Below are 13,520 nucleotides of genomic sequence, written 5' to 3'. Positions count from 1 at the left end.
AAGACTTTAACTTCTCATTTCCCAACAGCCTTTTACATTTTGTACATATTTTAGAATGGTAAGCATCCTTAGTTATTTGTTACTACAATCTAAAGTTTAAGGTTTACTTGTATGCCAAAACTGTACTGTTTAAAATGTAATGAGAACTGAATTCTTGTTTGTTAGCTGTGTTTAATACTTGTATAGTAGTTATAGTAATTCTTTTCTTGTAACAAGCACTTTTGTCAACTAGTTTTTTGAAATTAAATATTTTATGATGTTTTATCAGTAGGTAAAACAAAGAAGTAATAATGTTGGATCGGTGGGTCAGAAGGTATCTAACTCTGGTAAATGACTCTAACTCTGGGTGAGTCGGTGGCTCAGTTGGTAGCGTCGCGGACTTCGGGCCCAAGGCAGTAGTGTCGTGGGTTCGGATCCTGGTCACTGCCACTAACTTTTATCAGTACAGTTCACCTTTGTACCGTACCGGCTCACCCCTTGCTTTGCTGGATACGTTCCACGCACAGATCTGTAGTCTATGTGGACGGGCAAATGCAAGGTAAAAGAGGCCGCCAACCTCTTTATATAAAAAAAAAAAAAAAAAAAAAAATGCTAGTAGGTACATTTTTATCAGTAAAGTTCACCCTTGTCCCGTACCGCTTACCCCTTGCTTTGCTGGATACTTCCCATGCACAGGCCTTAGTGGGGACGCAAATGCAAGGTAAAAGATGCCGCCAACCTCTTAAAAAAAATTAACTTTGAACAAAGTCAATTATTGTTCTACTTAAAATACAAATTTAATGATTTCCATGTCTGCATCCCAATTAAAAGTTTAGTTTTTAGTAAAATTTCTTGCCACTCAATATGGATAACTTACCTCCTATAGTGTAGTTCAATTTGTAAACATAGCTGGGTCGCTGAGTGGTCATAGAGCACGCCTGAAGACCTAACGTTCGACGGTTCGATCCTGAGAAAAGTCATTAGCTTTTTGATGGTTTTGAACTAGACCCAGCTGTCCTTGATCATTGGGCAAAAATAAATGGTCCTGGCTAAAGAATCAGCTGATAATAGTCGGCTACAAAGCTTCACATAATGTGTCACTCCATTCTACACCCACTCTGTGTTTATTTTGGTTCTAAACACACACCTGGCTGACTTTATTGTCTTTGAAGTAATTTCTGCACACCTACAGGAAAATAGCTTTCTAACGGTATGCGTAGATTTTCCCTACGATGCACACGAGCTGAGAAAAAAGGTTTTAAATAAACATGCTTGCCTATTAATATATAGATGAAAATAAGAATATAGATACATGTTTTTGAAAGGAAAATACAACAGGTTTCCAACCAAAAATAGTTTATCGCAAAGCTGTAAAATATCACTTTAAGTTAAAATTTTGATTTGTACATAGTATAGTATTCAACAAACGCTATTAAGTTTGAAAACCGATAAAAATATTTTACTTTATACGACACAGCATTATGTCATGTATATATCTTATGTAATTTTGACCTATCCCTAACACTTTCAGCGTAATTGAAACAAATGCTCATGCAAAGGTTGTCAATGTTTAATACTCGTATTAGATAGATTGTAAATAGTGTAAATAAATAAGTTATTGTATTTTCATTAGTATTTTAGAGTTAGGTGACCTGATTCGTAAATAACTCTTGACAAATTTATACTGTTAATACAATAAAACTGTTTGTATAGTCAACATTGAATGGTTTACGTTTCTGTCCTGTTTTTTTCATCCCGAATATATTGTCTTATTTTGTATTATTTTAAAGGATAATTGACTTAAAAATATATTAGTGGGGTGTGGTAGCTGAAAAAACTTCACATCTGGCAACCAATGCGTCCCTTTGGATTTAGATAGTACATGAGTAGGCGAGTCTAAAAAGTCCGGGACACAATTTTGTCTGGCACTCTATGGGTGTTAATGACGTAATCAATATGGCCACCAAAGTTGTGTGACGCGCTTATACCTAGTTGTTCATTGCATTTTAATTTTTAAGAACTTATGATATAGTTCTGTTAATATCTTTGTAGTTGTTTAAACCGTTTCATATTATGGACACTGAGGTTTTAAATGTTAATGGCGAGTTCGTTCCACCCAATCGCTCACATCTGAGGAGATGGTGTGTGTTTATTTACTTCACTATTATTCATAATTCACCTTACACACACTAACTGTGCGCAAAGCAATTATTGAGCATGTTGTGTGGAACTGGAACTACCTCTCAATCTTATCCCACAGCAGTGACGGGAATAATTACCTTAATTCCAGGGAATACTTCTATGAAATGTCTAAGCCGTTTACCTTTGGTGGGTTGTGTGAGCTGGTTGCGGCTTCACAAATATTCACATTTGTGTTATAGGTTTATCGGATTGGTGAATTATATGTCAAGTTTGGGTTTGGTGATGAACGTAATCCCACGAAAAGACTCAGATTTACACAATCCCTGTCTAGCGGGCACTTCGACGTTCTAGAGCCACAAAAAGAGACCGTTTCTCCCAATTGTTAGCCAAATTAAATCTCTTCACAAAGATGTAATTGAGGCCCTAGTGATTACAGGATGCAGGACTATGCTTAAGAGAGGACTGTTATTCTCATGAACAATTTTACGTTGCATATTCACGGGTCAGCTCAGCCCTGGTGATGCTAGCACCTTCTGGGAAAACAATAAATGTTGTATACAAAGAAATTCTGTAAATAATCAAAAAATATTATGGATAACGAACAAACTTTTAACTGCAGTTTTAATCTAAAAGGAAATATAAAAATTAAAATAATTTATTGTTTATTTAATGTGATTGATTTTATGATAATCTGGCAATTAAACACTAATTGATTAAAAATGTCAACCAATTTGAAAGTTTCCGTAGCGAAGCACGGGTATTCTGCTAGTAGATAAATCACATTCTTTACTTTGAAGCATTAATTAGTATTTTATACTATCTTACATGGTGTCAGAACTACAAGAGCATTAAGTCGACATAGTAAACCTTGTTGAGTTTTTAAGTAAACATGTTTTTCTAGATTTTTTACTTTTCATTGATGGTATTCATACATTTATGTATGATTTATGTACTATGCCTTTCTTTATGGATTCCAACTTTTCTTATTGATCTAACTAGAAGCTCTAATCTTTCAAATAAGAAAGTAGGAGCATCAATGTGAAGGTAAACTGAAACACCGAGCATCCAAAAAAATGTTGGAATTTCTTTTTATGGCTCAAACACAAAAATCAGGCAATCAGTAAAGATCACAAAAAGTAGTTATGAGTAGAGGTGTAAATAAACACTGAATAAATCGTTAGCGAATTTTAATAACTTCACTTTCATCTAAGATCTGTGGTTTATAACAGGTCAATTCAAAATTGCCACGTTTGTGTCGGTATTGACACCACCGGGACAGTTGTTGAATGCAGTTGCGATGAGTTGGGAGAGAGTGTCCTTTACATAAGTTTCGAACTTTCCTTGACTGTCGTTTGTCGAGTCACCCGACGCTACCTTCCAGGTCTTAACTTTACTTTCCTGTAAAGTGATAAGTAATCATCCAGTCTCGTAAATAACTCAGTAAGATATGGCAAGCATAATGAGAAAGCTAAGGTAATACTATGATCGATTAAAAAAGTAAATACCCCCAACACAGCAAACCTGCAGACTAAGCGAATTTCCATTTGCCTGAATGAATTTACGTTAAAATGTTTCCATAAAAATATCACATTTATTCCCTATTTAAATAGCTTAAGTTTAACGAGTACTTAGATTGCTGCAACAGGGGTTTACGCTTCTACATACTATAGTCTTCTAACTGTTCATTTATTGTGTTTATATGTTACTTGTATCGTGTTTTATATGTTTTCGATACCATACACCTACGTTTGAATCCCTCTGACAACTACTGTACAGACTATACGCTTCTAACTGTCCATTTATTGTGTTTATATGTTACTTGTATCGTGTTTTATATGTTTTCGATACCATACACCTACGTTTGAATCCCTCTGACAACTACTGTACAGACTATACGCTTCTAACTGTTCATTTATTGTGTTTAAGGGTTACTTGTATCGTGTTTTATATGTTTTCGATACCATACACCTACGTTATAATCTCTCTGACAACTACTGTACAGACTATACGCTTCTAACTGTTCATTTATTGTGTTTAAAGGTTACTTGTATCGTGTTTTATGTTTTCGTTACCATACACCTACGTTTGAATCCCTCTGACAACTACTGTACAGACTATACGCTTCTAACTGTCCATTTATTGTGTTTAAAGGTTACTTGTATCGTGTTTCATATGTTTTCGTTACCAGACACCTACGTTTGAATCCCTCTGATGCCTACTGTACAGGCTATGCGCTTCTAACTGTTCATTTATTGTGTTTAAAGGCTACTTGTATCTGTTTTAAATATTTTCGTTACCAGACACCTACGTTTTATTCCCTCAGACAATTATACCTAATGATTAAAAGCCAACCTACATCCGGTATTTCAGCTTTAAGCGTTAAGAACCTCACCATTTACCATAAATAATTTATTATTAATTAGAATTACGTTAGACATTGAATTACCTGTATTGCTATATCGTTTAGTAGTCCATTTTTGACCCCATCGCAGTCCAACCAGCCTCTTTTCTCCATGTAATCCCTCCTGACACAGTTGTGCACCAGAACACTAATTAGTTTTTGGTTACCATTCCAACATGTTTTGATTCCATTCTTATCCTGGGCTTCATCATTCGTGTTGACTCCAGATTTCCAGCCTATTTGTATTTCCAATACTGATCGTAGAAGATCGATTTGACTATTCTAAAATGTCATATTGATTATTAATAAGAGTAAGACACCAATTTTTGTCATAATTTGGGATATAAATAATAAATAGTAGTTGTATTTTTTAGTAATACATTATTATTTGATTTAAATGTTGTTTTATGGATCTTGCAGCTATACCCGTGCCTTGCATCTTGGTCAGTATGCAAAAGAATCAACGTTGGTTGTTTGAAAACGGCTTAAAAATGGTTTCATACTTACTATTTAATTTAGAAACGAAATTAAACTGTATTACTTAACTTGATGATAGTGTGTTTTTGTTAACACAGACTTTGAAAACTTATTTTGGCTACCTAGGATACAAAATCAATGATAAACTTTAAGGTAGCCTATAATCAAATAACTCATTATAATCAAATAAACATAATATGTTTCATGGAGAATGGTTTGTACTCGCGCTTGGTCCCAGTGGGTGATCAGGGGGTCGTGACCCCCCTAAAATATTTTTTATATAGATTAACTATTATACCAGGGGAACCTTAATAATTTGTATTGCTAATCGTTCTCCCAAATTTATTGTAGTCTTTACAATTGTGGCGAACGAAAGGACTAATTACAAACTCTCTAAAACTCGGGGACGTTCGAGTCCGACTATTTTTTGTACGTTATGAAAAATAGGGAAGATCGGCAGACGACGGACGCTTTCAGCCAACGGCAGCGTCCGATGCTGACGTTCGACGTTCGGCTACATTCTTCTTCTTATTTGATTTTTTGGCATTTTTAATGTTATCATTCATATAAACATAGATGATTGAAAACTTGAATCGGTTATTGTAACTTCTCAAAGGGAGTTACATGAATTTGCCCAGCCAGTCGGTTTGGGTCGAGGGTGTTGTCTAATTGTATGTGTAGTCATATACTCAGTCCACCTTTATATTAATAGACAAGCATGTTTATTGAAACCCTTTTTTCTCAACTCCTGTTCATCGCAGGGAAAATCTATGCATACTTTTAGAAAGACAATTGCCGGTACTTACGTATTATACGGAGGCCACTTATTTTACAGCGCGCTGCGGCGGTTAGGTTAGGTTGGGTTATCATAAGTTTTTATGACTCATCTCGTATAGTTCGATTCATAACGAAACTAGGAAAGATGTACAAACATATTTATGATAACCCAACTTAACCCAACCGCCGCAGCGCGCTGTAAAATAAGTGGCCTCCGTATAATACGTAAGTACCCAATTGCCTATAGATGTGCAGAATCCCTTTATGAATTAAAATAGCCTAAAAAATAAGCACAAACAATTAATTGAAAACTTTAACATGGGCCCAGCGGTTTGCCATGTAGGTGACGAAATAACAACAAAATATAAACAGAAAATTAAAACATCTATAATATTAAAACGAAACAGTGTATTTTTATTTCACGATTCTGAATCAACCACTCTACGGATTTATATGATTTTTGTGTTGAAAGAAAGATAATTTTGAGAACTAGGGAATGTCGAAGCCATAATTTTAGTTTTGGGACCCAGTTTTTTAGAAATTAAGTTTTAATTTTTAAAAAGTCTAGCAGCCGACGCTAAGATTCTAAACTAGCTTTCGGCATAAAATAATTTGCTTAACATAACAGCTGTAAACATTCAGCTTTTGTGTCACAAATTCAGCATTTGGATAAAAATGTAAAGACATACTTAGCGTTGACTTATTTATACTATGTGTAATGCTAATCATTGATACGATCAATTCTTCTGTAAGAGGATGACAGATTAATTAAATATACATGGTAAAATACTAGGATGTTCAAAATATTTTTTAAAGCAATCTTTGTAATCTTCGATTTGTTTTAGAGCAATATAATTTGTTTTGACTAAAAGCTGGTTAAATATAAACTATGGAATTATGAGGTTATTTAATTTACTCTTATTTTGTCATTGATTATAGGAAATAAGTCAGATTAGTAGAGATAATTAGACCACAGTTTAAAATAGTTTGGACCAAAATTAATTAAACCACAGTACAAATCGAGGCTCTGTATACGAGTCTTAATAAAAAGGATAAATGCAAACTATTATACTGCTCCACTTTTCAAGGAAAGATTATAAAAATAACAATGTTTACTGTTTACATGTTTTAATTCTTCATGGAAGCTTTTTGTTTACAATTAATGTTTGTCTGCTTTAACTTTGTTTGGATTAGGCCCGGAAATATTGATGTCATAAGAAGATCCAAGAATAATCAGGAATCACGATTTTAAATTACCACCACAACCTCAGCCGGGTTTTATACAAAGATAAACAGATGGATGACATAGATTGAACACAACGTTAAACATTGACCTAGGATACTGCAATTAGACAAACCATCCTTTTATGAAATCGTGTTCGGTTGTGGTTACGTTTGGGGGTATCTATATCAGCGCCCCCAAACGTGAAAATATCACTTTTATTTCAACTATGAATATGTTGTAGTTTAAATTTACTAATATGGGAAATTACGATGTACATTTATTCAATGAGGGTGGGTAGTTATCAAGGATAGAACTGATAACGGTATGGATAATAAACATTGACAATTACGTCATTAACTTTACTAGCGTGTTTACCTTTTATATTCCTGCTACATGTGACCAGTTCTTTTTTTTAAATGAATGTTATTTGAACCAAACAGCTGTTTCAAAACAAACTGTTATTGTTTTTACTTTTCTTTGTTTACACTCATTTAATTTAGCAATTAATGCAGTGAAATTGATATAAAGGATAGGTGTGACGATTAGTTTTGATGTTAGGACACCAAAGTTAAATTATGTGTACTGTGAATTTTATTGGATATTATCGTTTTATTTTAGGTCGTTTCTATTCAGACCTAATGGAAATTGTGTATAGTAGTTGTATTGTGGTGATAATAATTATGGAAGAGGCAGGTATGCTATGGAAGGTGGTATCCTTGACTAGGTCTATACACTTCTCAATTGACTATTACTCTCTCTAATGTAGGCTACTTATAATCAGTGTGCGTCTGTGCGAATCGGCTTCAAATCTCACTTCAACGCTTTTCACATCGTAAAAATTACAGAATTGCTGTGTTATTGTAAAATTATCGGATTTAAAATGCATATCGTATAGGCCTATGATGGAATGAAAAAATATTTGGTCACACAACATTTGTTTACAAGATGATTTTTCACATTAAAACTGCAAGAAACTTTGTCTTTATATGTGTAAACTAGCTGATCTGAATTGTACACGTTTTTAACTGACTACTGAATTCCCGTACGTAGGACGGGCTAACACCTCGTTTAAATAAATGCAAAAAAATTATAGTGCTGCACCCTGTTGGTAAATCTTTTAACCTTTTATGCTTTTGTATATCAAAGAACCAAATTTTTTATTTGAAACAGCTGACTAAATTCCTTAATTCCCTTTAAATATGAATACTCATAAGGTTAACATGGCGAACTACAGAGCCACTGGGGTGGAACCCGAAAGGATTTTTGATATAAGAATATGCCTATATATTAATCGGGAATGTGAGCTATCATCATGCCAAATTTCAGCCCAATCCGTCCAATGGTTTTTGCGTGATTGAACTTCAAACAAACAAACAAACAAACACACAAACTTTCACATTTATAATATTAGTAAGATTCTATAAAGGAGCCAATAAATTAAATAGATTGATATATATTTATAGTTAGTAGATAGGCCATACATTCAATCTAATACATAATTATATGAAAAGAAAATCAAATAAACCATAGATTTCCCACATGACTCTGTCTTAATCTGATATAGATGCTTGAAATAGATTTAACATTCAAACACATTAAAAACTAAAAAGTAGAAAATAATTTATAAATAAAAAAAACTTTTTTAAAACAAAAAGTTTTTAAACGCATTAAAAAGAAGAAAATAATTTATAAATATGTGGAGTATAAATACTTGTAAGATTCAAAACGAAAATCGTGCGGTGCATGCAATAGATAATTTACAATTACCTTCCCCTATTGAACTAATGTATTATAATCAATTGCATGCACCCCACGTTTTTCGTTTTAAATCTTACAAGTATTTATACTCTCCACATATTCATAAATTATTTTCTACTTTTTAATGCGTTTAAAAACCTTTTGTTTTAAAAAATCTTTTTATTTATAAATTATTTAACAGATAATCTGTAACATATCCTTTACAGCCGTTCTACTATTGAGCCTACTGTACGACTGATGTATAATTGTAAAGTTTATGAACTAGCGGAGGGACAAATGGTAACTAAAAGGGTAATTTCCTTTAGAGCTTACGTCCTTGTAGCCTTTAATATATTTTAATTTCAAAGATTCAGTGGCGCTGACCAACTTTTTATAACTAAGTAGGTAATTAACTAATTGTTTCAATGTGAATTTTATTTTAACATCTGATTACCGTCAGTATAATTTTTTTCACCACACCGCGCTGTTTTTAGTTGTTTTGCGGTTATCGGAGGCCGAAAGCTACGCATTGCTGTCCATGCCAGCTGCTGTCATCGTCATCGGCCGAGCAGGTTTTTGCAGCCCTAGGGCCGAAAATCAGCTGTTCCCTTATTTACTTAAAACATGAATCCATACATTAAGAGGCAAGCATGTTTCTAGAATTGGTTATCGTTTCTTTTTTGTGCTTATTTTTGAATCTAGTATGGAATAAATTCTAATCACATGTTTTATTTACAGCGTGGGGTGAAAATAGAGAAGTTTGACAATACTGCACATACTTTTGGTAGAGTTTTCGACCACGGGGCGAGGTCTAGTTTTTATTCTACTTTTTATATTCTGTTGATATAGGGCGTGAAGTTTGTTTACTAATCAACAAATAATTTAGATAAATTCTGCCTTCACTAAAGTGATCTAAAATTGATTAACTTACAATTTTCTGAGCTGCTGCTTGAAATATAATTGGAAGTATATGAGCTTTTTAGGGACTTATGTCTCTACTTGCCCCTAGTAACACTTATTTTCACTCGTAATACAGTAGGGCATGTACAATTACATTTTGAAGTGTTTGAATTAAGCTTTAAAATATTATCTACCGCAGTGAGCAATGCTCAGTCCGTTGGTGTTACATTTTAAAATAGAAAGCATTTACCGTCAAGGCGACAGTTTCTTCTGGAGTCCGGGTGTATTCCTTTAATTCACCCAAAACAAGAATACTCTGCCCAGCGAATACGAGAACGAACAATAAGATGCTGTTAACCATCTTTCTCGTCTTGGAACCTGTAAAAATAATGTTTTAAACAATTTAATCCTGCAATCATTACCGGAAGCACGTTGACAATGACGATAAATGCCCTCACTACAGTAAACCTGCAGACTGAGCGAATTTCTTTTTGACTGATTGGATTTTCACTCAAATATCTCTTTTAAAATGTCATATTTATTTCCTTTTTAAATAACAGCATTTGAACAGTAGTTGTGAAATATTCATACTTTAAATTAATATAAAGTAAATCAATTTTCCAAATTCGATTAAAATATGTTTGTAAATAAGCAAACTACAACAGTTTACTTATTTTCCATAAGAATAACGTGTAAATTTTAAATTTACAGTTTTTTATTCAAATTTTCTCCCTAACGGCTACACGTATTACAATGCTAGAATATACTAAAGTATTTCCTTTTATAAGCTCAAATAGTTTAGAAAGGGATTGCAAAATGTTAATGATATATGGGTCAAATATGCGTAACACTAATTTAATCACATAAAAACCATAAACCTTTGTCCCCCTAGTCCGAACATGCTGGTTTTCAAACTAGTTCGGATAAAATATGTAGGCTTTCACGTTTTTTTATCAAATTTCGTCGAAATTGGATCACCTTTGATTTGCTTGAGTTATCGTGCTAACGGACGTATAAAAATATACTGTAATATTATGAATAGATTGTGTTTTTGGGCTCTGGAGACCTCAATCTCATGGTAAGACCTGGCCCAGGAACGATTTAATTTTCGTTTTGAGGTCCTCAGATGCCAAACACACCACTCTTTGAAATTGGTGAACAAATGGCTGAGGACCAGAAATCTTCTTAAGGGGCACTCCCCTTTATTTTTAAGATTTTTTTTTATTGTTTTGAATCTTAAACCATTGGTGCCATTTTCTAATGTGGCCGACGAATTTAATATTTCTATGGATCACTCTTTAGTTTATAATTCTTTTAGAATGTAAATGCGATTTTAAAACTTTTTCTTTAATTGTTTTAAAGAAATGTTAAATGTTCAAACTCAGTACCCTGAAATTATTTTGTTTTAAAATTATTTTTATTGAGTTTTAAAAATAAAAATAATTTTAGGGTACTGAGTTAGTATGCTTTCCTTATTATTTATAATAGTAGCCCTTTATCCAAACAATTGTATATATATATATATATATATATAATGTATATATAATATACATATATAATATATATATATATTAAATTATTGTAGTAAATAAGTACAACTGAGCACCCTGAATTTTATATAGTATATATATATATAAATATATATATATATATATATATATATATATATATATATATATAGGCTATAAGGGTTGGACCATTTTATACCGTACGTTTTATATTTATAGGCTACCATTTTAAGGTTTGGACTTAATAATTCTCGTCTATACGTGAAGCAAATTGCACTTTTGACTATATAATAAGGTTTCCACTGACTACTGTATAATATTTCCGTCCGTAGAACGGGTTCAATGCATACTTAATACAATTAAGGTACATACTTAATAAACTAGTAATAATAAATACTGCTTTAAAAACCAAACACATTTGAAAACGATTGATTTACAATAAAATTACAAACAATGTCCATTAGTTAAGCTACAGTTTTGTGTTGTATTCGTCAGCAAACCCATAAATTGTTATTGAAAATTAAAATCTTTAGTTTCCATTAGGCAGATCAATGGGCATCGTAAATACAATAAACAATTGTAAACAAATTTTACAGAAATCAGAAAGCACACAGCAAACAAAACCAAGCAAGCCATGCACAAAACTAAAGGCAAGACAAATCAATCAAACCATGCACAATAACTACTGAAAAAAGATATATTAATCAAACATACATTATTAATATTATAATAAACTTAGTTGGTTTAACATTTCTAAACAACACACAAAATGCGCTGGATTAGTTAAAGTTGGAAAAAGTATATTATTTACGTATGACCTTACCTATAGTCAGCAGATTCTGTTAGCGTCAGTACAGCGGTGGAATGGATTGTGCTTTACTGCCGTTGACGCATACCAATTTATACAGCGATTTTACGCAATTAAAGTAATTAATGCAACAGTGATTGATGGCATCCCTTGCGCGAGTACTTATCACTTGCGTCAAACTATTTGACATAGATCAATTTACAGCCATTTGTCATGTCATGTCCAAGTGTTCAGAATGCTGAAAATAAAATGGTTCCAAGGTCCTTGGGGCTGTTGACTATGTTTGGTGGTTTAGCATTAATTTCAAAAGCTAGTCATCTGAGGCTTATAAATGCACTTTATCGTAGATTAAAGAACCAATAGTATGCTACTAGCGGAGTACCAGTCCTTCGTACGGGGTTGGCGTATAAGTATAAAATGCTTATTGCAGTTATACTCGTGCTTTGCGTTTGCAATGGGAGAGAACACGGTATTAGAAAATTTGGTTCTTTTAATTTACAGTATGTTATGCTATATCATAACACATCTACCATCTATCTTCTTATATATCCTTATATATAATACGTGAAGGCGATTTCCACGAAACACTACTCCTCCGTTAATAATGGACGGATTTTTACAAACGACGTGTCAAAATAAAGAATATTTTGTGTAGACGCCCCCTTTCACCAATTCATGTATTAAAAATCCTCGGGCTTTGCCCCACAGGCTCGTAGAAACTTGGTAGGGGTGTCTTGGTCTGTAGATGAGTTATCAAAAGAAAAACTTAACAAAATCATTAAAAAGGTTTAAATACCTGCTATTAAGCAATCCATTTAATTGCAGTTGCAACTAGTTTCGACTCCTATGTGGAGTCATCATCAGGCGGTACAAGGACTTCTTCTTTCTTCACATGAAGAGCGTCATATTTAACAAGTAAAAATAAATAAACATTTACACACGACACAAAACACGTTACGGACACGAAACATTTACTGATCAGTTACGACAACAGACGACGCTAACCCGACGGAGTTTAGCTAAACTCCGTCGGGTTAGCGTCGTCTGTTGTCGTAACTGATCAGTAAATGTTTCGTGTCCGTAACGTGTTTTGTGTCGTGTGTAAATGTTTATTTATTTTTACTTGTTAAATATGACGCTCTTCATGTGAAGAAAGAAGAAGTCCTTGTACCGCCTGATGATGACTCCACATAGGAGTCGAAACTAGTTGCAACTGCAATTAAATGGATTGCTTAATAGCAGGTATTTAAACCTTTTTAATATTATTTGGCAATCCGGAGGCTACATCCACAATGAAGTTAACAAAATCCCTTAGGGCTCTGCCCCAGGATCCTTTAAAGATCCTTCCACAGATTTGTTTATATTTTGGCCATGTGAATAATACTTTTTAATGAAACAGCTGTTCATTTTTAAATTGTATTTCAAACAACAAACATTTATTGGGAGTTAGTGAATTCTACCACTGACTATTGGATACAGAAGTTGTTGTATTAATAGTCAAAGATTCGACCAAATAAGTATTAGCAATGTTATTTTCTGATTTAAAAATTGATTTTCTTCTTTATC

General features: G+C 33.2%; 1 protein-coding gene across 1 annotated transcript; it reads right to left on the bottom strand.

Annotated features, from left to right (window-relative positions):
* Positions 1–3,297: 3,297 nt before the first annotated feature.
* LOC128991504 (uncharacterized) lies at positions 3,298–12,008 on the bottom strand. The gene is made up of 4 exons (XM_054414433.1): positions 11,970–12,008; positions 9,889–10,016; positions 4,568–4,804; positions 3,298–3,519 (listed from the first exon to the last, which is right to left on the bottom strand). The coding sequence occupies exons 2-4, from the start codon at positions 9,997–9,999 to the stop codon at positions 3,352–3,354; spliced, it is 516 nt and encodes a 171-aa protein (XP_054270408.1). The 5' UTR covers positions 10,000–10,016; positions 11,970–12,008; the 3' UTR covers positions 3,298–3,351.
* Between the last annotated feature and the right edge of the window lie 1,512 nt (positions 12,009–13,520).

This window comes from Macrosteles quadrilineatus, unplaced genomic scaffold (genome assembly GCF_028750875.1).
Source record: "Macrosteles quadrilineatus isolate MER2022 unplaced genomic scaffold, UCM_ALF_1.0 Scaffold_4__1_contigs__length_99947679, whole genome shotgun sequence".
Classification (NCBI taxonomy): Eukaryota; Metazoa; Arthropoda; class Insecta; order Hemiptera; family Cicadellidae; genus Macrosteles; species Macrosteles quadrilineatus.
Note: the sequence above shows the minus strand (reverse complement) of the source record. Positions and strands in the feature narration are given on the sequence as shown.

What these genes read in the sequence shown, in the direction of transcription:
- LOC128991504 (XM_054414433.1), bottom strand. Translation starts at nt 9,999, where the DNA reads ATGGTTAACAGCATCTTATTGTTCGTTCTCGTATTCGCTGGGCAGAGT. An exon ending in AAGAAACTGTCGCCTTGACG is followed by an intron (nt 4,805 to 9,888) that starts GTAAATGCTTTC and finishes ATGACATTTTAG; the next exon opens with AATAGTCAAATCGATCTTCT. An exon ending in TAAACGATATAGCAATACAG is followed by an intron (nt 3,520 to 4,567) that starts GTAATTCAATGT and finishes ATCACTTTACAG; the next exon opens with GAAAGTAAAGTTAAGACCTG.